At 35.6% G+C, this 24,781-nt stretch overlaps 1 protein-coding gene across 1 annotated transcript in view; it reads right to left on the minus strand.

Moving 5' to 3' along the window:
* GPATCH2 (G-patch domain containing 2) overlaps positions 1-24,781 on the minus strand; it is a gene marked incomplete at its 5' end in the record, with an annotated part of 116,078 nt that overhangs the window by 88,116 nt on the left and 3,181 nt on the right. The window contains 4 exon segments of the mRNA XM_079331923.1: positions 6,102-6,181; positions 6,983-7,165; positions 14,609-14,670; positions 19,258-19,971. Of these exon segments, the coding sequence (XP_079188049.1) occupies positions 6,102-6,181; positions 6,983-7,165; positions 14,609-14,670; positions 19,258-19,971 (1,039 nt within the window).

Below are 24,781 nucleotides of genomic sequence, written 5' to 3' on the forward strand. Positions count from 1 at the left end.
TTGTGTTTCTTTTCTGATTTGATGACACCACATAATTGAAGATTTTCATTAGACAATTTCAGGTGACACAAAAATCACTGTCACTTGAAGCAAACAGTTTGTGAGGCAGTCTTCATTTAACTGTAAATCTCCTAATTGATAGGTAGAAATCACAACCCTTCATAACAATGACATCAACACAGAAAAACTGACCTATTAATTGTAGTGCTCTGCCTTGAACAATCAAAACACAAAGCAACTGTGCCTTACATATGGATACCACTGCTGCTGCTATTAGTGATGAGAAGCACTTTGAGAACTGACCTACCATGAAAAATGATACAGGTGTAATGAGGATCCTTTCCATGAGCAGGTATGCTAAGCTATTATGAAAGTCACTAAGCAGCTTTAGTCTTCCATCAGGTGCTTCCCATGGCAGATGGAAGTTTATATTAAGCTTACAGTGGTGTAAGTGAAAGCCTTAGCAAAATGCACTGGAAAATTAACTTGTGGAAAACAGAAGCTCTTGCTATACAGAAAACGTACTGAGGATTAAAAGGTGTAAGAAGAGAGAGTAGTTCCTCCAAAAATGTATAGATACATGAAGTTAAAAACATCACAGATACCTCAACATCATCCACAATATTTGCATTTCATTTTGAAACCTACATTGTTTATAATGAGGTTTTGAAATTTGACTGAAGCTTTTTTTTCCCCCTTTGGTTCATAGGTTTGGGTTGGAAGGGACCTTAAAGACCATCTAGTCCAAGCCCCCTGCCATGGGGGCTAGAAACTACTGTTTTCTCATAAAATAAAGCTATTTCAATCTCACTAAGTTTTAAAGTCTACAAGTGTGCCACAACTCATTCCTCAGGAAAAGTGTAGCATTTTTGCCAAAAGTAACTGAACACTGGAAGAATGAAAGGTGGAGCTTACATTGATATCACAGCAGCATCTCCTTTTCTAACAACCTGAATTTTTCTGCCTAAAAAACCTATCTGCAGGAAAACACCCACTCCCTTAAGGCAGTTTTATTGCTCTATGTCATAAAACTAAGGTATTGAGTTAGAGAGAGAATTAAAAGAGCACAACATGCACTACATTTTGCAGATATCCATTTAAGGCAATTACAAAAAAAAAAAAAAAAAAACAAACCTTGAGAAATGCTTTCAGTAGCTGAGAGTATTTCTGATGACAGGTAATCTTCCTAAAACCATTACAAAACAAAAACATTCCTGCCCTCCTACTCATTTAAAGATAAATTCATTTGCAGTTTTAGCAGCACAAAGTTTCAAATTGTTACCCTCAGACAGAGGGTAACATTCCTCATCATGAATGAATCAAAGTGTGAAATACAACAAGAATTTAGTTTTGTTATAATCTAATGCCACATTTCCATAAAGCTTGATATAGAGACTACTGCTCCAAATGACAGAAAATCATTAACTAAAGAAAATAATTACTACGCCACAGATAAATTCTTTCCTGCACCTTGCTCATATATATTGTTTTATCTGACCGTATACAACTCACCCAACGTAAACAAATTCTCCACATCACCAAATACACTTTAACCTGAGAAACAGTGTTCTTCTAAAAGTTGCAGAGTATCCACAAAGAGGCTTCTGACCAATACTGTAAAAACAGTGCCCAAATTATTCTTTAAGGAAGTATTCCTTGGATCTATAGCAAGGTTTCCTACCCAGTAACATTTCATTTTATTTCCAAAATATTTTGACAAGAAAACAGCTCCTGAAAACATCTGTTTCTTCAGTTAGAAAGAACTTAAACCAGAAATGTCTGATTTGATTTCACATTTTAAAAGCTGTTTAAAACAGCATGAGTGCTCAGTGCATCTTTTCTCCTAATATCAATAGACTGTGAATCTGTCAAAAAAGTTTTTGAAAAAAGCTTTTATCTTGGAACTTTTGAAAAAAAAAAATCGCAGGATTTGACAGAAATACCGAGACACCTTCAGATAACAGGTCCTGGAAATGTAGCTTTCATCCTTTAAGCACATTTTAAATAATTACAACTGTGTATAGTCAAGCTCAGTAGTACAGCTGTGCAAAAACACAGATCAATCTAGAAGTGCAAGACTTAATAAAGTGTCTTTAAAATAATGCATCCAACCCCCACGACACAAGGTGATGGATGGAAAAATTGGTAGACTCAAAAGAAAGCATCTTTTCCACTGGTCATGTTTTTGGCACTTCAGCTCAGTGAAATCACTCACCAGCCTCCAGACCAGACAGGGAGTACAGGCAGAAAGAGATGATACAAAAGAGTTCTCAAACAAAACCCTGCAATGTTTTTCTCTGTCTCAGAAGGAAACAGTGCCTGGAATCAAGCAAGGAATAGGTAAAACAGCAGCACTCATTTTCAAAACTTCTTAGTAGTATTTTTACTTCTTTGTATGGAGGAGTTGTGAATGAAAGTCAAAATTCTCAGTCAATTACTAAGTTGGGTGAAACATTGTGAAGAAAATAAGAAAACAGTCATGTTGTGTTTTCACTATCTATAATTAACTCTTATTTCCTTTAATAAGGGTTTTATGGTCTGTCCAGGAACCCATTTGAGAAAAAATGACAAAATGACAATTTTAGGTAAAGAGGTAATTTAGTATTCTGCATCATAGAAATAAACCCTCACAGTTCCAATGCATCTAAGATTTTAGAATGTGTTCCAGCTCTTTCAGATTTTATTCTATGAAACACCAAAGCTTCACATGCAATTTGCTAGAAAGAACACAGATACAATACTAGCAAAGTGACATGTATATAAACTATATGTCACTAGATAAGTGCCAAGTATATAAACACACAAAGACTGAAAGAAAAAAAGCATTCCTTCCAAGAAATCAGTGTTTTATTCATCAAACACTACTTCTAAATTGTAGGACTTTTGTCTCTGCCTAACATAAAGCAATGTGAGGCTTGAGACTACTTGATCAGGTCATATATAACTTAAGAATTCAACCAATTCAACTTAACCACAATAAAATTTCACACAATAAAAATCTTATTAAAAGAGTGACTTAAATTTGAAAGCAAATTTATAATTTTATAATTTTAACTACAAAGCTACTATTATCAACTTGGCATAGTATTAGAGAAACCACACGCTTTTATATTTCTTCTCAAATATAGTTGCAGTTGATGCTGTCACAAAACAAATCAATGAAGACAGAAAAAGTCACCATTATAGTTGCAACACAAAATATATACATGACAAACTACTTAATTATAGATTCCATTAAAAACATGCCATTTTAAATGAACAGAACAATTGAAAGGTTATAAGCCAGTTGTATCAAATATTTTCTTTTTTTCATTTTCTTGCTCAGGCTTCTCAATTGTCATTTGCTGTATGATAACCCATTCAACCTATACATTTGATTAAGTAAGGATTTTCAAAGTATGTGCAGGTTTTTACTTCTCTCTGTTTTGTCCAGTGTTGTGCGATTTTTAAAAAAGTGTTTTGACTCAAAGCCAGTAGCTCTGATAAAAGAAAGACCCATGAGTTTGCTCAAATTAAGCAACTTATCCATGAAACAGGAAGAGCTTCTGGAGAGAATCTAAGTGCCAGCTTGGCTACCTCAAATTCAAGTTTACTACCTGGTCCATAAAGAGCAGCATTCTTCCTCTGAATGGGAACATGTGCAGTGAACATGATGTGAGCAAGCAGTTTCCTTGGTACACAGCAAGCAACAGTCACACTCTTAAACCTGTTATTTCTCTGACAAGAAAATACTCAAACACTGGGCATTAAATAATTTCTGAGAGGATGAAGGTATATCAAGGCATTATAGCTCTTCATTCTGCCTTCCCCAAACCTGTGATGTCACCCAGGCTTTGCTGGCTGCTCTGTGAACCTTCAATCATGCTTTTCAAAACAGCTCAAGCCTAGAGTGTATGCAAAAGGCCAACTGTATGCTCACATTCCCTAGATACAAAATTTACATCCTTAGACTGAACACAAGACACAATGTGTGTCTTTTAGGTAGTGTATCTCTTCAATTTTTTAATGTTGTCTCCCTTTCAGTCTGTGTAAAAGCAGTGATACAGACATCAGACTCCTTGCTGTCAAAAAAAAGAATTCATTCACCACAATTCTGTTCAATAACTTGAGTCTGCAGAGTTCTTTCCTCAGGATATTAATCTTTCTAAAAGCATTCTTGCTCTTCTTCACTGTTACCATCTAATAGCAGTAATTACTTCTTGTTCTGTGTTATCAGATGTCACAGGTATTAAATGACTTTTTTTTTTCCATTGGATTGAAGTATCTAAAGAAGATTTTCTTTCAGAAGCAATCACTGACAAAAGGAAGCACATGAGCTCTGGTTTATATAGCCATGTTTGCAAAGACAGATGCAGCAGATGTGTCCACAAACATAAATAGTCATTAAGGAGGTCAGAAAACACATCCCTTGTATTTGTGATTCCTGCCTAAACATAGTGACTCAGAAGCTACATTCACATGCCAACCTTTTTCCACAACAACATGCAAATACTGCAAATAACATTTAATAAGTGGAGGTAACTGAATTATCAGGCTTTAGTAGATTGGCCTGGATTTTTGTTATAAAGGGAACTATAATACCATCATTATATATGGGATATCATGACTGGAAGACAAAATAGACTCCTAAGGACAATCCAGAAAGTGTAGCAGAAAATAAACATTAGGATTTTTTATTATATACATGCATTTACAGTATATCTTCATCAATTGAAATTTAATCACCTTTTTACATTTAGAGGAAAAGACAGGTTTTAGGGTAGTTAAGCCATGTATCATCAGTACCATGAAGCTAACCTATCAGTTATAATAGCTCCTATAAAATACCAGAGTGAAATTGCAATAAGCCTAGAAAATGGGCTACAAATCCCAGATATGCTCAAGCAAGCACTGAACCAAAAATAAAAATAGGTAGATAGGAAACCAAGAACTAGATAGCATTCATCTCATTCATGACCACTAACAGCAAAGATCACAGGCCAAGGTTTTAAAGCATCTTATTAAGCTCCAAATGGCAATTATTGGACAAGAACCTAAATTACAAAAACCTTGCCTCTTCAAAATGAGTTAAATTTCTAGCAGTGTATTTCTATTCTCTCCACATATAATAACTCTTAGATTTCTTAGGAGCAACTTATGCTGTTTAGGCAACTTAAATCTGAAAACATTTAATGCTGTCAAATAATAAAGAATGTCTGTGTTTATTGTCCTGGTCTATGTTTATTACACCTGATAAAGGCTTTCACACATTTTCTTCCTCTTCCAAACATTTTTTCTTATGAGAAAAGAATAGACAGGACTATAATTAATTCATTTTAGCATTTAAAAGTCAAGTTCCTCTTCTCATCATGCCATTTTCCAAAGAAATATTCCAAAAAATGTATTAGAAACTTATTTTAGACCAAAGTTGTGGGAAAATCTAAGTATTAGATTGCACAGAAATGCAAAGAGAGGAGAATTTTTCCCCCACTCATAAATATGGTACCTAGGGCTGTAAGTACCAAAAAACCCCAAACATCCCATTTGTAGTTCCAGCCTTAGAACAGGCTCAGTCCAAAGAAATGTGTGATCTCTATGGCAGGTGCATGGATAACCTGCTTTAAATTTTTTTTAGTATATACCCTTTTCACCTGACCACGCAGGTGTAAACCAAACAAAAGAGAACAAGGACATATTTTTCAAAGCAGATTATTGGGATAAAAATTACATTAATTGTACCACAATGCAACCTGGAATTTCTTCATATTCAGATAAGAAATTTATTTGACTTTCATCATAAAAATGAAACATGTTTTCACATAGACATAAAATATATACAGACAACGGTAGCTTATACACACACATACCCCCACCCCTGTACTGAAAACTTTTCCTTTTGCTTAGTTTGAAACAGGCAGTGAGAAACTGTATCAGACTCTTTCCTCTGAAGTGGGATGTCAGAATACTTAAAAAGACCAAACACACACTAAGGGAACAGTGGCACCAAGTCTTCCAGATCCATTACCCATCCAGAACATCAGGGAACAAGTGTAAGAGGAATATTCTTTTAAAGGAACCTCTCAGAACAGTGCACAGGAGCCTACAAAAATGAAAGAACCTACCAATGCATTCTGGTTTCCTGAAGCCTTTTTTATGTTTCTTGCTGGCATTCCATGAAGATGACTACATCTACTCTGGAAACCTACAAAAAAGTACAAGTTTATGTAAGAATATTTTCTCTGCCATAGAACCAATAAAATTCACCATTACACACCAATCTATCAATATGAACACTGTTAAACAAAACCATGTTATTGGCAAACATTTCACTGGTGGAAACACAGAGCACAGAATGGGAAAACTAAGTGAAACAACAAACTGTCATGAAAATTTAAATTTCTGCAGCTTTCTTACTGCCAGCCTGGATCTATGCACAGTTGGCAGCATGAGCAGAATATAATGAACTACAGTAGAAAAGTCATTTTTGCATCATTTACAGCTTCCTTATTGCTAGGAATCATTAAATCTGGTCAATCTACAGACACCAAGTGCTCCAAAGCAATCCATGCTCTAGAGGAATCCTTTCCTCTTCTACACAAACAACATGGCCTGACCATAAAGCAAAGTAAATGGTCACATCAGTCTTCCCAGCCTTTAAATTAATGAACTTCTACAGAATTCTATACATCACAGCAGAAGCCAGGAACAAAATGAAACATCAAGTTTCATTTTAAATAATGTTGAAAAATTCTCAATCCAAACATTGAGACAAATAAAAAGAGCAGGATATTAAAATGAGCCATTTTCCACCTTCTGACTTTTCTAATAATTGACTTTGAGTTATTTCTCTCTAATGATATCTTTAAAATTACACAGGAAAAAAGGAAATAAATGGGTAACTCCAAGTTCTTCTCCACATTTTACATATTTCATATAATCCACAGATATCTTTCTACTGTACCCAAGTGATTCTACAGCTTGCATTTGCTTGATTGCTACTTACCTCTCCTCCCTGAGCGGGACATGAGAGGGAAAGTACCAGTTAAGATACTTTCAAAGACTGGGTCAGGCAATTCTCTCTCCAGTTCTGTGGAATCTTCTTGTTCCCACCATGGAATAACTCCTGTGATTCCACATGCTCCACCTGATTCGTTTTCATGAAACCAATCACTCTGCTCATCATCACCTGTGTGAGGGCAGGGTCCCCAGAACCCCCAAAAAAGAGGGAGGAGCAGAGAAGATAAAAATCAGATGTTACCATCAAGAAATACTCTGACAGGATTATTTCTTTTGCTTTATAGCTGTATAACAATTACTCCTATATAGCAGTTTTATTTGGAAAATGTTTCTCAGTAGTATGACAAGCATTGCCATCAATGAAACACCATAAAATGTAATGTTTTAAAACCAATTTACAATAGCAAAAACAATAATAAACAAGTTAATCCTTTTGGCAATAACTGAGAGGAAATCCATTTAAGTTACTGCACTTTACATATTAACAAAAAAACAAGCCTTAATCTCCTGCAGGGAATTAAAAGGTATAAAACAAACTGGTTCTTTGCAGCTGATAATGGTATATAATTTGCTTAATTTCATGATTTGTATGGCTAGTAAAAGGGGAAAACAATCATGAACAGATGTGACTAAATGAAGTTAATCTGATTAAGTTCATTTAGAAATAAGTTTTGAAAAAGTTGATTTTAAATGAAAACTGACAGTATCACATGATTGAGAATTATACTGCATTATAACACAAAGTTTGTCATTTTTACTGACAATATTATGTATGTAGAATTTAAATACTTGGATTTAAATTAAAAAATAAGACTGAAAATACAAGGCTGAAAATCTGAACTTAAAATTAGCTCACAAATACACTGGCAAAATAAATGTCTTTCACACACACTATCTAGTTTCAGAAGAACAGAAAATATCTTCAAAAGACACCCAAAAGCTAGATTAGGTATGTGCTCTACATTTTATTCCACTTCAAACTATCCAAACCTGCATATAAATTATTTGCTTGACATTTCCACTTTTATTAGGAAATAAATTAAGCAAGATAGAGATGTAAGACTTTTAAGGCACAGATTTCAAGAATAAAAAAGCATTTGTGCAAAATTTCTCTCTCACTCAACACCATAGTGTGGAAACACAAACAATGAAAACCAAAGCCAAAATTTCATGAAAAATAAAGTCCAACACACTTTCTCCAAATGAACTGTTGCAATGTAAACAATATTTGTGATACAGCACAGGTGAAAATGTCTGTAAAATGCAATCAGGAGAAGTGCTTCTAGAAAATACAGAACCACTAAAGCCTTTCACTGGTCACTTGCAAGTGAAATGGGATCCTTACACCTTTAATGATCACTACTAAAAGCAAAGTTAGCAGAGGCTACAGAACAGGAACTTTTAGATGGAGGAAGGGGAAAACAAAGGTGAAAAGAGATACACAGGTCAAAATAAGATTTAAATTTCTTTGCATTCCTGAAGCATTTCAACCTGCTCTCCCTATTCACTCTAATCCTCATTTATAGCTGTGACATTTCACAAAGGCATTCACCATTAATTCTTTTTGTTACAACCTTGGTATGGGCCTACAGGTATGGGCTCTTTGGAGGAACTGTAAGAATACTTAATAGGGATATTGGTGATAGTGGAAGGAGAATCACAGCTTTTAATTAGATTGGTCTGTGCTTCAGAGTTGAAATCCTTCGTTTTGGTTTTCCAAACCTTTATGTTTGTTATGCTTTGTCTCCATATTTTATCATGAGAGATCCAGACACCTTCACTAAGAAGACATACTATCAGGAGCTCAAAAGTAGTCTTCTTACATATAATTAATCTATGGAGGTAAGCACAGAATTCTGAAATGGGGTTCCATGATGAGTTCAGGGACAGAAGCTGTAAGAGGCAGGCAGAGCAGTCATGGAAGAAAGCTACAATTTAAGACTGGGTTGGTGGAATGTACAAAAAGGCAAAGAGCAGCTGTGGAAGGAAATTGCTATCTTTGCTATATACCCAATAGCAGTTTTTTGGGGAAAAAAAAAGAAATTCTTTTTCCTTTTAGTGGAACAGGAATATTAGTATGTTAAGCAATTTTCTGTTAAGATACCTTAATTTTTATGCTATTATACACTTCCCTAAGCACTTATGTTGCTTACAGCCAAAGGCAGACTTCAGATCTGAACCTCTTAGACTTTTTCCACATGACAGCAGGATCCAGATATATTTGGTTTTCAGCTTCCTTGTCTGTGAAATTAAACAACTCTGAATCCTCTGAATATTTTAAATCATATTATCACTTGAGGCAAGCATAAGCCTATTTCTACTATTCTTACCCAGGTGAGAGCACTCACAGGCATTTGGCTTACCAGTTGCTCCACCTTGAAGGAATGCCACTTTTAGAGCCAGGGAAGACCACTGCATTTAATTAATTCCCTACCTCACACATATAGGTAGTAAAACACATTGGCCTCCCCACTCAAGAATTTGGTAACCAAACACTTGGATTTTATGCTACTTCATTTGCAGCTCTCAAAAGGCAGCACAGTATTCATAGCAAATGTGATCTCAGGAATACTCAAAGCTCAATGCAACATTTTTGACTTCCAAAGATTTACTACACTGTCCTTTCCTCCTAGGATGCTGATTCAGCACAGGACTACAGTAAATTATATTTTGCCCAGGTACAGGAGAGGTAGAAAAACATCCAGATCTCCAAAAATAGAGCCCATGCATCCTGCTAAACACATTTTTAAAATACATTAAACTTGTTTATGTGTAAGGTTAATTCTTCAAGGAATTACTTTAAAGTAATTTACATTGAATTATAACTGCACTGATCAGTACAATAGAGTCAATTTAAGGCTCAGAAATGACAACTTCAATCCTGAAATTTCCAGGCCAGTTTCTGGCTTCATTTTATTTTTTTTTTTAAAGTTATTTTTAGGCCATCTCCTCCATCCAATTACCATTTCCCTAAATTTCACTAATAACAACCACAATATACTTGGAGAGGTTACTGTGTAAATTTTGTCATTGGTGTCCTACAAACACCACGATACAGTGCTGCTCTGTTATCCTCCAACCTGCACACAGAGAGCACGAGCACAGGGTCTCTGAATATCCCAGGATTTTAGTGCCATTTCCAGGACCAGTGTACCTCTTTCCAGGTAAAAAATCTCCCACTGCTAACAGCTGTACTAATCATTTGAAGATATCAGGATATTTCCTGTAAAAAATCCTAGGAATTTCAGGAGAGCAGAAGCTCACATTACCCATTCACACTGCACCTTGCTCTTTGTGCTTTACAGAGCTACCTTGATAAAAGATATACATATGAAAAAATACTATATAAATACTTAGGATTGCAACTACTCAGGTCAACTTTACATGATTTCTTTCTCATTTGCAAAGACAATAAAAATTACTTGCCACAACAGTTCAAACCTGGTGTGATTTCACTTCGCATTGCACACTCCATTTCTTTTCTGTATGGAGAAGAACACCCTGTCACCTGCAGCTACTGACATGTTGTGCAAGGTCCAAATTAGCTCCTCAGTAGAATTCTTCTACTGAATCAGTACTGGGTCATCTTCATAAAGGACACAGTAATGAATATATGTTTAATCGTAAAATAATGAGCAGCAATCTTTAAACGCTTAGCCACATCCACAATGGAACTCTGACATTCCCTGACCTTCTCCAATTTTAACTGTTTAACACTTTATTAACATAATATTCCTTCCTACTTGCTTAGATCTTAAAGGACATTTCAAGTGCTGCATGCCATGATTTAAGAGGTCTTAAGTCAACTTTGAATTTCCCCAAGTGTGCAAGTACAGATGAACCAGGAACACACAGTATGTTTCATTTGCTATACCCAAGCCATAAAGCTCATCAAAGAACACCCTTGCAATTTAACTATTTCTTCCCCCAAAACAGGGTATCATCTACTAGCATCTGAATAACAATAGCTTTGTTAACATTCTGTTGAAAGCTTAACTTGTGAAGTGCTTTTGACCTGTGAAGTACCTGAAACTGCAGGAGATCCTACTAGTTAAGGCTTGTTACATAGTTGTTATTTTATGCTGCAATGCAAAACTAGACACTTTGGTTACAAATTCTTGTAAAGTTTTCCTACGCCAGGCATAACAGTGCTTATCATGAAAGTTTTTAATAACTGCAAAACAGCCAAGAAAATACTACCTGGAACAAAAGGAAAAAAAGAGGAAAAAAAAAAGGGAATTCATGAAGATTCAGGTCTATCAATTACTTGATTGACTCTCTTACCTGCATACTCAAAAGTATGATAGAATCACAGTATTTTGGTTTTTTCCCTAAATATTAAATCTTACCCTTAAACTCCAATTTGCAAACCTCTGAAGAAAGTACAACCCATAAAAAGTCACTTGAGTTTTGTTAATAATTTATCAGCTACCTTCTTCCCTGACTGTAGCATCACTAAATATTTTCCATGATCTTTAAGCTTTTGCTGACTGACTTTTCAGGGTTTCACAATGTCTCACAAAATAAAAACATTTGCCACATTGGACCTGCCAAAACTGAGCATCAATTACTTCTGTCAGAAGGAATTATGACAGTTGGACAGAGCACAGCAAGAGACCTTCTTGTGCCCTCTCACATGACCTAATGTAAGCACTTGGATAACTTGGAAAAGGAGGGCAAACAAGGCTGGGCTCAGATGAGGACTGGAAACCAGACAAATCAAACAAAGCTGTAAGACTGGAACAGAGAAAGGAAAAGAGTACAGAAGTTTAAAAAAATGTTAGACAATACAGCACATATTACAAGTTGAAATGAGGATTTTCAAGTCTCAAAAATGTTCTCTTATCATAGCAACTGATGAGAATTACAATGTATCTAGAACTAACCCAATTAAAGCTACACCTGTTTTTTTTAAATAAAAACTATAAAAATTTAAACTCTTCTGAAATTCTGTCCAGAGAAGAGTAGGTACTGTAATAGAATTTATTTCCATGTCCTTTCTAAAAAAATTTGGAATATACTAAAGGCCAGAAGATCGGGCACTCCAAAGTTCATAACTAAATACTCAACTACTTAATTGACTGGCCAAATGCTACAAGAAATTGCTGCTTTAGCAATTTTCTGTGTGGAATGTGAGTCCCAAAGGATGAATATGCTTTGGGAATTAATTAAAGTTTTATTAACACTATTTGTCTGCAACAAATGAGAGGTGGTTCTTGATGTCAGAAACAAAAAACAAACAAATGTTGCCCAGAAGAACAGGAACCTCCTGTCCCCTGCTACCCAAACTTCTAAGTGATGGCAGGCATGTCATTTAAAACAAGTATTTCACCAGGCAACATTAATCAATCTCTGGTTCTTCACCTGACTTAGCAGAAACCTGAAGCCAGAAGTGCAGAAAATTTGAACTACAAATAAGGTCAAGATGCTGATGCTCTGAACATAGATATAGATACATATATACAGAGGTTAGAGATACAGATAAAATACAGATTATGATATAGATATAGATGATAAAGATATCCTGGAGGAGGGACACTGGTAAGAACAGGAATTAGAGTCTAGCTTTAAAATTACAAAACAAAACCAGCTATTTCTTCCCTTAATGCATTTCCATCCTGTCCTCTTCCAGTTTTGTTTATCAAACCTAGGCTTCTATCAGATTGACTTTCTCTTTCCTTCATTCTTGTCAATTTTGTATGGGTCTCAGTTCAGCTGCAAATTAACTCACAGAGATAAAATAACCTCACCTTACTTAAAGAGAGTACAAATTACAAGTATTTACTATCAGGGGCAACAAGCACTATTAGAAAATCATCAGTTTTGAAGTAGGATCTCTGACAGTACTTTCATGGAAAAGTGTCACAAAACCAAAGCTATAATGCAAATTTAAAAGCATCTGAGTTCCAGTGAAGCTAGCAGTCTTCTGATCATACCACAAAATTATAAGTTCAAACAAGAGATTGAAAAAATAATGTTTTGTCATGAAAATATCTTTCTCAGGTTTAATTATTGTTGTTCTTTTTATCTCTGCTTCAAATATTTTTCAGGTCTAATGCCTTCTGCTTCAAAATTGGAAACTGAAACAAGATTCAAATATCAGACAAAACTAAGAACTACAACTTTATTGTAAAGAACCAACACTAAAAAAGGTAACACCACACCACTGAAAAAACACAGTTGGTCACTGATCCCTCCATTTTCTCTTCCTACAAAATATATAAGAACACCAGAAAGCAACTCAGATGTTTTCAATCATATTATTCAAAGATTTAAATAATACATTTCAGGATTAAAGGACAGAAATATTGATAGAAATATACCAGAAGGATACTGAAAAAACATATGCAATTAGGAAGGGAGATAGGTCATCTTATATATAAATGTAGAGAAAAAATGCTTTAAAAATTGCAAGTCAGAAGAGAAATTCAAATAGGGAAGTAAAATCAATTTTTTTTTACTCATCTTATACTTACAGACTTAATGCTTTGCAGCACTGAACTTAAATCAATCTAAATCAACCTGAATTTTCAAACAGAACCTAAACTCTTAAAAAAACATGAGTTAGCACAACTGAAAACAGCTATTCAGGTTAGGAGGCACAGTTTGTGTAGCACAAGTTACCAATGAACAAGAAAGTTAATACTCCTGTTTTAAGGAAGAAAAATCCTCTCCCTACTGAAGAAGGTCTCAACCCCCACAAAACCAGATGGAATTAGAAATTTAAAAAAAGAAAAAAACTCATACATTCCTTTAAGCTAGTTTTCTGGAATGGGTCAGGATTTGTTTTCTTGCACACACTCAAGTAGTGTTTGGCAAATTGTGTAAGAAAACACCCTGTGTTACCATTAACTTTAAATTTTCAACAGAAAAGCAAGTCTTAAGTACTTTAGAGACTATTTTTTGTGTATCATTTTTGTATCCTGTCAAAGATAGCAAGTTCCTACTCCATACAGGTAAATGTGTTGCAATATAGACTAAAGCTGACAAAAACACCAACATTTTACTTCCATCCTCACAGTTTTATCACAGAAAAACATGTGACAACATTATGCATACTAAAGGAAAAGTTTCAATCTCCACTGCATTTCAGATTAAAGAAATTTTTTTCAGATGGGAGATGTTAAACAGCTCTAATCTCAGTCTTAGACTGCAGAAAAAGTAGTTTGTTTGAAATTACTTTTCAAACAAATTAGTGAATGGAAAAGAACTATAAAATCCTGCCCTATCAGTTCAGAGGAAAAGAAAGTAAAAAGCCATTTCAAGAACAGCATGAAAAGCAGCACTACAATCAGAGTTCTGTCAGAAAACTGGAGGAACTGAGCAATTAATACAGATAATTTTTAAGAGATGCACAAGTTTTAAATAACTTTATCATATTACAGAGGCTGTTTCTCAATATAGCTTTTGACTAAGTCATGTGGTCAAGATACATCCTCTGATAGCATTAAAAAACACCCAAAAAGCAAGAGAAAGCAAGCTGTATCTCCACTCAGTAAAACAGTAATAGAAACTGAAATACAATAATTAACCTATGAAATAACTTGTAACGCTTACAGAATTTCAACTGATGTGGTTTGAGGGGTGGAGAAGGGAAAGATTGTTTCAATACCTTGTCTTCCCTCATCATTGGTAAACAAACCAGCATCACTGCTGCTCAGACTGCTGGATTCACTGTAACAAGAGAAAGAAAGAAACAGATCAAAAAACCAATTGATCTTTCAGTTGTAAAATTTTACAGAGACAAGGCTGTGCTCAGATTGAACTTAAGCCCAGCAGAGATCGGAGAGAAAATAGGATGATTTTTTTAATCAAACTGCAAATATCCCAGTTCCATTAACTACAAAGCGTATTATTTTTGGCACATAAAACCATAGGAATCTAATGGTACTCTGACAGTAAGCCAGATGTGACTGCAACGAGGTGCTGACACAATTGATGCATTTTATTATCTGCTTCCATCAAATGCTCACTGGTCCCTTCTTATGCTGTGCAATTCAGCTTGATCCTGGAACACCACTGCTCAATAAAATAGGAAAAGTCTCAATCAAAAGCAGCCTAAGCCTTCCCTCAGCACATGAAATATAAGAGTCTGAAAATCGAATTACCTTTCTGAACATCATTTGCAAATATTCTGGAAAAGACACTGCTTAAGGTTCCCTGACGTACTACTCAGGGAGAATAAAAAAAGTTTATAACAAAGGTAGCCAATTAAATCAAAATAGAGGTCACCCTGAAGAAAATAAGTATGATTAATGTTCATAGCATCATCAATAGCAACAAAAACAATGTACAGTTTACTCTTCTAGGACTTCCAGCATGGTTTTAAAATTACAATGTGTGTATTCAACATGCACACACATCTCTAAATTCAAAGACATGAGTAAGTATTTAGTTCTTTGCTGTATGCACATTGTTACAGTAATCAATGTGTCTCTAAATAGTAAATCAGACTGGTCTTTCAATAATACAGATTGCACTTTGTTGAGTTTCACATGAAAGGACGTTTCTGTAAACCCTTTATCTGACTTTTTATCAAGAGAGTAGCTATGTTAAGGAGGTAATATTCTCATCAAAATTTTAACACATTTTACTTACTCTGAGATGTAGAACAATTTGAAAAGTAAACACAAACACTTCAGTTCAGCACACAAATTCAAGTACCTTTTATAAATACTATGGCTAGTCTTGATGTGCCCATACATGCCACTCACAAGAACTTTATGTCTGTTTATTTCTGTACACTTATTCATATTAAAATTTGCATGCTGTCTTATACTTGGAATCAACTGTTTTCAATTATTTGTATCCTTTAATGCTATTTTTTTTATATTTTTTTATCAAATAACTAATACAGTTTAAAAATTATTTCTTTTTAAATTCTAATTTTTCACAAAAGCAAACATCAAGTTTTTTAATACATGAATATATGAATTATTCATATGAATATATTAATTATATAAAATTAATCCAATTCATATACAAGCATATATATGTTTTTAGGATCTTCATTTGGGAGCTATCCCAAGAGGATTTCAAACACAATATGGGAGGAAGTGACACAAAGCAGTGATTGGGCTTTTTAAAACATATCTATACATCTATATCTATATATAGACATAGCTCTGTGTTTGAAGATTAAGTTGTCTTAATCTCTGCAGTATTTTAGGCTTATACAAATTCTTGGTGCATAAGCAACACTTGCACTATATCTTGTACACAATATAATCAGAACAGACTTAAGCACTTGCACAATTGCCCTAAGCAGAAGAAACGAGACATGCATGCAATGAGAATGGAACCACCAGGGAGATCAAAACTCCAGCCTGCTAATATTGCAAGTCCTAGTAATTCCCTTTTAGCAATTTCATTGTGCACAATTTTATATAATCCATTTCAAAGGAAAAAATATCCCTTCTTCATATTCTTCTGGTCCATTCATTTTTTAATTGCATGTTTTAAAATTAAGTCAGGAAATCCATTCAACCCCGATATTTCAGCCACTTTACCTACCAAAATTTCCAATTTTGAGAACAGTCTCCTTCCCTTTTGTAAATAAGATACTTCAATTGTGAAATAATTCTCACTGAAAGGCTAGTCAGCACATGAAAACATAACCACTTGAAATTTTTGAAAAAATCTAAAAAAATTTAGAAATTCAAACTAACACTGGCATAACCATGGCAGCCACAGTGTTTACTCTCCTCAGGCCACAGTCATGTTGGGCAAGGATTAATTACAGTTGAGGTAATTGCTACATGGCAGTCATTTTACTGAATAAATTCAGTAAAATGGAATTAATACATTAATATCTAAGTACATGGAAGCTGCTATGATGGAATGCATTTCCAGTTTTATTACAATTTTGCAATATTGCTAATTATTGCTAATTCCTTTACTTTGTAAAGAGAATTCTGCTCCCAGCAAGACTTCCATGAAAAAGGAAAAACCCACAGACTCCTTTTAGTCCTATAAAATAGTGTGTGCAAGCAAAAATTTGGAAGGAACAGCAAAAACTTTCAAAAAGCTTTTGCATCTTTATTTCTACACTATTTTCAAATAATGTCATGTACACACTGAAAACTTCTGACTGGTTTTAAAGCCAAGCAATTTAACTCCTATTAAAAATTATCAGCATTATTTTGTTTTTAAAAAACAAACTTCTGAAAAATTAGTAATTTTTTTAAGAATTAATGAACGATTATTGCATACAAAACAAAAGCAACTTTGTATACTTGTAATTCTTCCTCTTCCAGCAAGTGTTGCTGAAGTGCAAGCATTATCCAAGATGCTTTGTTAGTTCTTGCATCTTGTACAATCCCATCCATCTTCCCTTTTAAAATCTAAGATTTCACTTTCAAAATATACTCTTAAGAGTTTTCTGGTTCTTTCAAATTCTTCTAGCCAAATGATCTCTAATAAAGGCACTAGTGAATCTAGGTAAAGTTAGATTAAAACAAGTTAAAATTATGCACAAACAAAATATTCTGATACAGTATCACCTGAGGCTTAGATACTGCAGATTTCTAACCACACTATGAAATGCAAGTTTTCTAGTTCAGTGATTTCAAAACTTTCTGGTACAGCTAAACATTTAAAAAAAAAAATCAGTAGAATGACAGACCATCACTCTACTGTGTGCATGAGCAGATAGACAAGCATTTGGACTATGACTCGAGCTAAAGCACCATTTGGGATGACAAAACATCAAGCATTTTGAAGAGGAACAATAAAACAATAATATTGTTTTAAAACAATAATGTTTATTTTGAGAAAGAAGATTCAGACTGACCTGATTAGCTCAGTTCTGGGAGTCTGTAAGAGAATATCCTTATTGATCACTTTTCTCTCCACCCAAAAATTAGCTATAGAACTTTTGAGTTGAAGAGCTGTTACCCTTGTATCAGAACAGAAAGTCTTTTATAAATAATAAATGCAACAAGACTATGGAGATCTGAAAACCTATGCAGTGTTTGAAGGAAATTTTCAAACATCTGTCTTTAGGTCCCAGACTTGGAGGAACAGATTCCAAATATTAAAGAAAAAGAGAAGTTTCCTAAAGGTTTCCTGACTGCACAGACTCCTAACTAGCATGCCTAAAGTTACACTGGCTGCCTTGAAGGATGAGGTCTGCTCTAGTAATTAACATGTAAGGAAAAATGTTTAAGGCTTGGGATTTATTCAGCTCTTCCAGCTGCTTCTTGTTCACAGGTGAGGGACAGAGGAGTACGGAACAAAAAGACTTAGGACTTTTCTGACTATAAGTGGAGTTAGTCACTTAACAAGGCTGCTGTTATCACAGTAACCAACCTGACTGCTCTGGTCAAAATCACTCCCTGCATCTCTATTCTACCTGTCCAGTAAGGAAAAGGGTTAACAATTTATAGATAAAATGCTTACCAAAAAAAACCCAGGCACACCAGTGACATCAAGGAACTGATCAAAATTATATCTTTCAAGATATGTCTGTCTTGCAGGCACTTTTGTATTCAGAATGTGGCATGTGGAATAAACAAAACCAGGCTTTACCAGGCCCTGCAGTTAACATCCCCTGTGTGTAGTGGAAAAATGACTTACACCTCAGTGTGTTGTCAAAATAATACTTTGGAAACAATTACCACTGTAGTATGACTGCTGTCTGGAATGGATGGATGAGGTGTACTGCCAAAGGGTCATCATTCCTCCATTTTTCTAATGGTAAGCTCAGGTGTTTCTGAACTGTAAATTGGTTTTTGCATTTCGTAAATGATGTATATCCTTGGCAACCTGCAGACTTTTTATGCCCATGACACACCAGAACATACTGTCTAAATGGTGACTCTAAACACTGACAACCTCTCTGACAAATAGGGATAACAATCAAAGCACCAATGTCTAGAAATTGGAAAAACACTAAATTCTTATCTGACAACAATCCCAGTTGAAATATCCAGAAAAACCTCTGTTATTCATAGGTGCATTTTATCACTCTTAATCTTGAAACAATTAGAACGTATTATTTCACAAAACTGTTTTCTTGGTTCTTCCTCTGCTACATCACTCTCTATTTTATGCTGAAATCTTTTACTTGAGCAATTAATACATTAAAAACAGCAGATTTAAAAAAAAAAAAAAGAGTAATTTGTTAAAACAGATAATATTGATCCTAGAATTTTAACTCTGGAATCAACAAAAAATGTGAAGATCCCCCATATAAGCAAAAGTAATAAAAGCAAATAAATATTACCCAAAGTTTCTGTAAAAAGGAAAAGAAAGAATAACCTGTCACTCATGTTCTCATCTGAGCCTTTTTGCTCCTCATACTCCATTTTGTCCTTATTGGCTTGATTGACTTCTTCATTTTCTATAACTACTCCTTCATCCAAGATTTCTGGACCTTGTCGAGCCGCAGACACTTTTCTTTTTTTCACTTTGCTCTTGGAAAACTCTTGGTGCTGGTATGATTTATTGTTATTGTCCATTTCTTGATCTCTGCCGTTGTCCTGCTGTTGAGTTATTGTCAGTGCATTGGAGACTTCTGATGGCAGATCTATTGCCATGCGTTTCACCTTTCTCCTCCTGCGCAAAGTTCTGTTTCCCAAACTGTCCACGGCCAAATCTGGTTCATGCCACAGAGGTCTTTTGCCTCGAATGTTATTTAAGTTTGAGGAAGGCCTACGTTTAGCAACCAACAGCTGGTCATCAGAATCACTGTGGTCTTTCTTGGTAGCATGATTCTCCCTGTAGTCTTTGTTTGATTCCTCTAAACTGGAATCAGAGCCTTCACTCAGGCAGTGACCAGTCTCCCAGGGGTGATGGCTGGTAAATGAACGCCTTTTCCGACCTCTCCTTTTCCTTGCCTGCCGCTTTAGAAGACAAGACACGCTTCGGGAATGATCTCCAGTATCAGCAAAACCTCCTCTGGCTTGCTCTGAACTTTCTTCCAGTGCTGAGACCAGATCATGAACCAGCTCCTCCATAGTCCTACTGAAATGCCTATAGATTCCAAAGGAAAAAAAAAAAAACACACAAGAAAACAACAAATTAATTAAAAGCATTAAGCATAAACTACAACAACTTCATTTGGCAAAATCATTTTGTTTACTTAAGACAAGGTAGAATAATCTTCATAGGATGGCCATTGACTCTTTCTGCTAAGAGACAAAACCTTGCCAATCAGTCCTACAAAATTTCCAGTGCACCAGCCTAAGTTCCTTTCAAAAGATGTCTTCCCAAACTTCCATCTTGGAAAGAAGAGGCAGTCATGGGGTTCCCCCATTTGTTTCTGGCCTCACTGTTATTATTTGGTTTTAATTAATCTCATCACAATTATGACCGTCAGGAATTTGACATGGAAAAAACATCAACAAAGAGCACTCACTCTAACTGCAGGTAAGGAGCACATTTTAAATTTAGAAATTGGAAATGGAATACATAATATTCTCTTTGATGTACATTAATGTGTTCATCTTAAGACTTCCATTATGATAAAATATTTTTAAGGATGATTATCTCTTAATGCTCTCTAAATGCCAAAATGAAGTTAAGATAGCAATTCTTGGATAATATGACTTTTTTCCTAATAGCAACTAATTCAGTCTTTTTGAATGGCTGATATCTGTTCGATTTTTAAAAAATATCAATTCAGTGAAGTTATATTAGGTTGAGAGAATACCCAACTACAGGAATTCGCCTTCTCTGAAGTTTGTGAACCTTCTCCATAAACACAGCAGTCAGACTCTTATATCAGAACACCAGAAGACCCCTTTCCTTGAGGTAAAGCAAAGAATAATTTTCATGCTTACTACTACATTGCACAAACTGATATATACAGAAGACATTGTAATTTCAGTAAATTATCTAGAGGACAGTTAAAAGCAAGACTCTTCACTTTGTTTTACAATATAAATGGCTGGAGGAACCTATAATAACAAGTTTTCTACACATTCTCAGTGGTGCTAGACAGATCACAGACAGCTTCTCTCTGCAACTTAGCACAAACTCCAATATTAAAAGTACGTAATGATGATGGCAGAATGGGCAGTCTTAAATATTACTGAAGGAACTGCAGAACATTTTTAAGAAGAAATCCAAATGCTCATGAAATATCTTACCTAAAGAAGTTATATATTTTCCTTTGAAACAATTTACAGAAATACTTAATTTAAACATTTCAATTGCAAGAACAGTAAAAGCACAGAAAGTGGTAGAAATATAAGCTTATTTAGAATTATTGAAACTGCTGTGCCACTTGCATTTATTTCCCACATCTCTTTTCCTGTCCTGATGTAACCTCTAGTCATATTACTTCCTCTTTATGTTTTCTTTGGCTCTTAGGACAGCAGAATTATATAGTCTTGTAAATGGTGAGACAACTCTGGAAAAGTGCTACACTTTCTCCTTAATCCATTTGTTTCACAAGATGCTCAAACAGACACATCATCCCGTGTTTCTCCATGGCTATTGCTGCAGTGGGAGGGCACTCACCCTTTCAGCCTTCCTGTCCTGTTAAACCCCCATGAGGACAGGCATTCCCATTGGTGGGAATGAGATGCTTTGGGATGTAAGGGGCTTTTCTGCAATCATTTAACAGAAGCCATAACACTTGAACAAACTGCAGCATATTTGGGTTAATGTGAAACACCAATTCCCTCAAAAGCCTGCCCAGCACTTCCTCCCACACACTTTTGCATCTATGGTAAACTGATAAAAGTGGAGGTGCACCAAAATGTGAATTTGTACATTTAAACCCAGATTTAGGTCTCCAAATGAACAGATTTCTGCTAGCCTGCCAGAATATGAACCAGCTTATATAAATTTCTTGCAGCCTATTCTCTTAGTGATCCTGCAGCTCAAAGCAAAAGGGAAAGAGAAGATGAGGACACTAATGCCTTGCACCATAGTTTATGATTAATTCCTTCAATTCAGTATCCCTAATCTGTATGGGTAACTATATCACTAAAATCAATGTAGCTCCTAGAGTGGACATACCAATTTACTTCAGATAATGGCATGAGTATGGTAGTAAAATTGCCTTAGTCCCAAAATACTTCAAGATCAAACACAATATATCCAGCTCTGATTTTTATACCTAAATAAAACTTGCCCTGAATTCCTCCCAAAATACTGGAACACAGATGGTGCCAGATGTAAAGACTAAACTCAAGAAAAGCGAACATCCTCAAGTGTTTTTGAAATAAAAGGATAACAAGATTCTCAAATGACTCTGAGCAGTAAAGGAATTTAATTTCCAGCAGACTATACCTTTGACTATTATACCCTCCTGCAATTAATCTTTTCTACTGAATATCGAGTCTCTTCATTGAAACTCCTGAATTAAGGTTTGTACAGGGCAGCGACCTTATTTACCCAAAAAATTGCAGCCATGGTCCAATGTATAATATAACTGTATCAAAACTGCATCACCTCCTATGTAGATCAGACAAATTAAAATTTTAATTATTTCAACATGCTTCCTTAGGATGATTACAAACAAGAATACTTGATCAATTTGGGACAGTGCAAGTGCCTTTACAATAGATTGAGAATGCAAACACAAACCACTTCAGCTCTCTATTCACACTGCACTTTCAACATGCCAGTGATCCACATTAAAACTCCTTCTCCTGAAAACCCAAAAACTCCCTTTTGCTTAATTTTATCAGTGCTCTCATTTCTCCTGCTATAACTGAAGAAAAAAAATCCCAAAGGTAGCAGCAGCCAGATAGAACAGTTAATCTGAAATCTATCCTCAAAATTCAGAAGCATATTGTTATTATAGCATTATTTATCAGACAAACTCAATTTTGCAACTTTTTCTATTGTTCACAACCAGCTGTCAAGCTTGTATTCCAAACCTATGAAGCAAATTTAATCATTGCTGCAGATGGAACTGTAACAAAAATATTTGCATTTGAAACAAGTTGAAACATAACTACAAGAAGTATTAAGGGCATTACCAGTGAGTATCAGCAGTGTTCAGTAAGACAAGAAATTTCAAAGGTTGTAACAATGAATGTAGAACAACATATTGAGGTACATAAAATATTAAGATGAGCCACAGTTTAACACGACTCACATAAGGCTATAAAAATGCTGTTACAGCAACAGCCCACAGCTAGCAATAAACTGTAATGTCCTCACTAGGAGAGAATCTTACTTTACTACAAGAAAATCTAGTTTGCCTACACTGACCTTTACATTCATCTCAAGCAATTTTAATGTAGTACACCAAAGGCTGACCCATTTTCTCTCTAACTCTCACCAGAACAGACCATGTAATTCCTGTTTGCAGGGAAAAGCATAACTGCTTTCACCTGTTCCAAAACAGATCATATTGCTTCTGTTCAGTATTAATATTCAAATTGAAAATCCTAATGGAAATAATGGGCACTCACTTTTTCAGTGAAAATTAAGTATCATTCACCTCTCACCTAAAGCACATAACAATGTAGAGATCTGACTGCTCACAAAATATTTAACAAACACACACTGATGGAGAAGTTAATTTAGCTGCACAACTCTTAAGGAGAGGCATTATCTTTTGCCAAACCAACAGTGGCATTTATATTTATTTTTCCTTTTACACAGGACTGGGGTTTCTTGCAGCTAAATTTATGCTGCTTCTGTACTTCATCATTTCCAAAAAGAACCATGAGTTTTGCTTCCTTCACAAACCACCTTGATGACAAGCTAAAAGCACAAGAAAAATCAAATAGTTCCTTCAACATCAGGATTATAAAACCTGACTTCCTATAATCTTCTCCCATATGGATTCTCTGATGTCTCATAGCACAGCTGTACCCACAGAGCACCTTTATCTTCAGACAGGCACTGGGAAAGGCTGAGGGAGCTGGGCCTGGTCAGTCTTAGGAAGAGGTGACTGAGAGAAATCATCAATGTCTGTCAGTATCTGAAGGGAAGGTGCCAAGAGGATGGAGCCAGGCTCTTGATGGTTCCCAGGAACATGACAAGAGGCAATGGCAGAAACTCATGAACTTGTAACTTGAGGTTACTTGAGGTCATTGGAGTCCCTGGGAGGGGTTATGTGAGTTCATCTGGGGTTCCTTGAACTTCAGGAAGCCCAGTTAGTACAGATGGTGACTATGGACTTTGTTGTTCAGAACATCCCACCAGGCCTGCAGACAGCAGCCAGGACAGCTGAACACAGGTGGACCCATGATACTCAGGCCAAGGTCTCTAATGCCCCAGAGATTTGGACTTCTCAACTGCAGGAAAAGGATGGGAGACCTTGGCTATCAGCAGCCACAGGACAAGGACCTCTAGTGATTAATGGACTAGTATGAACTGTCACTGTCTACTTTCTTCTCTGTATTTACTCACCACACCAGGTGCAGGGACCAAACGTGGAAAAGTTGATAGGGAGTGTTTCAAATGTTCCTGGTTGTTATACAGGGTTAAGTTAATAATAACTAGGGTTTGTAAAGACAAATTGAGAATAAGAAGAGGAGGGACTGAGAGGAAAGCTAATGTCTTTACAAACAATTTGATGGGTGAAGATATCGTTATTAACACCTTTGAAATGGGTCTTTATGCCTCTGCATAGCCTCTGGGTAGCAGGTTTGTTGCAGACCCCAGACAGCTCAGCTCATGGAACAAAAAAGTGGGGGACTGCACAAGCCTGAGTTAATAAACTTTGGGGTAAAATAGTAGGTTCAAGGGGGGAATATGTGGCAGGCAGTTGGGAAGGCTGTAGCTTCCCAGTACCTTGGTCAATGGGGAAAGGAAGAGGGCAAGGTGCAGCCAGGAGTTTGGGATAAAAGGAGGCTGCACCCTCTGAAACCTC

This window comes from Erithacus rubecula (assembly GCF_903797595.1).
Source record: "Erithacus rubecula genome assembly, chromosome: 2".
NCBI classification, from domain to species: domain Eukaryota; kingdom Metazoa; phylum Chordata; class Aves; order Passeriformes; family Muscicapidae; genus Erithacus; species Erithacus rubecula.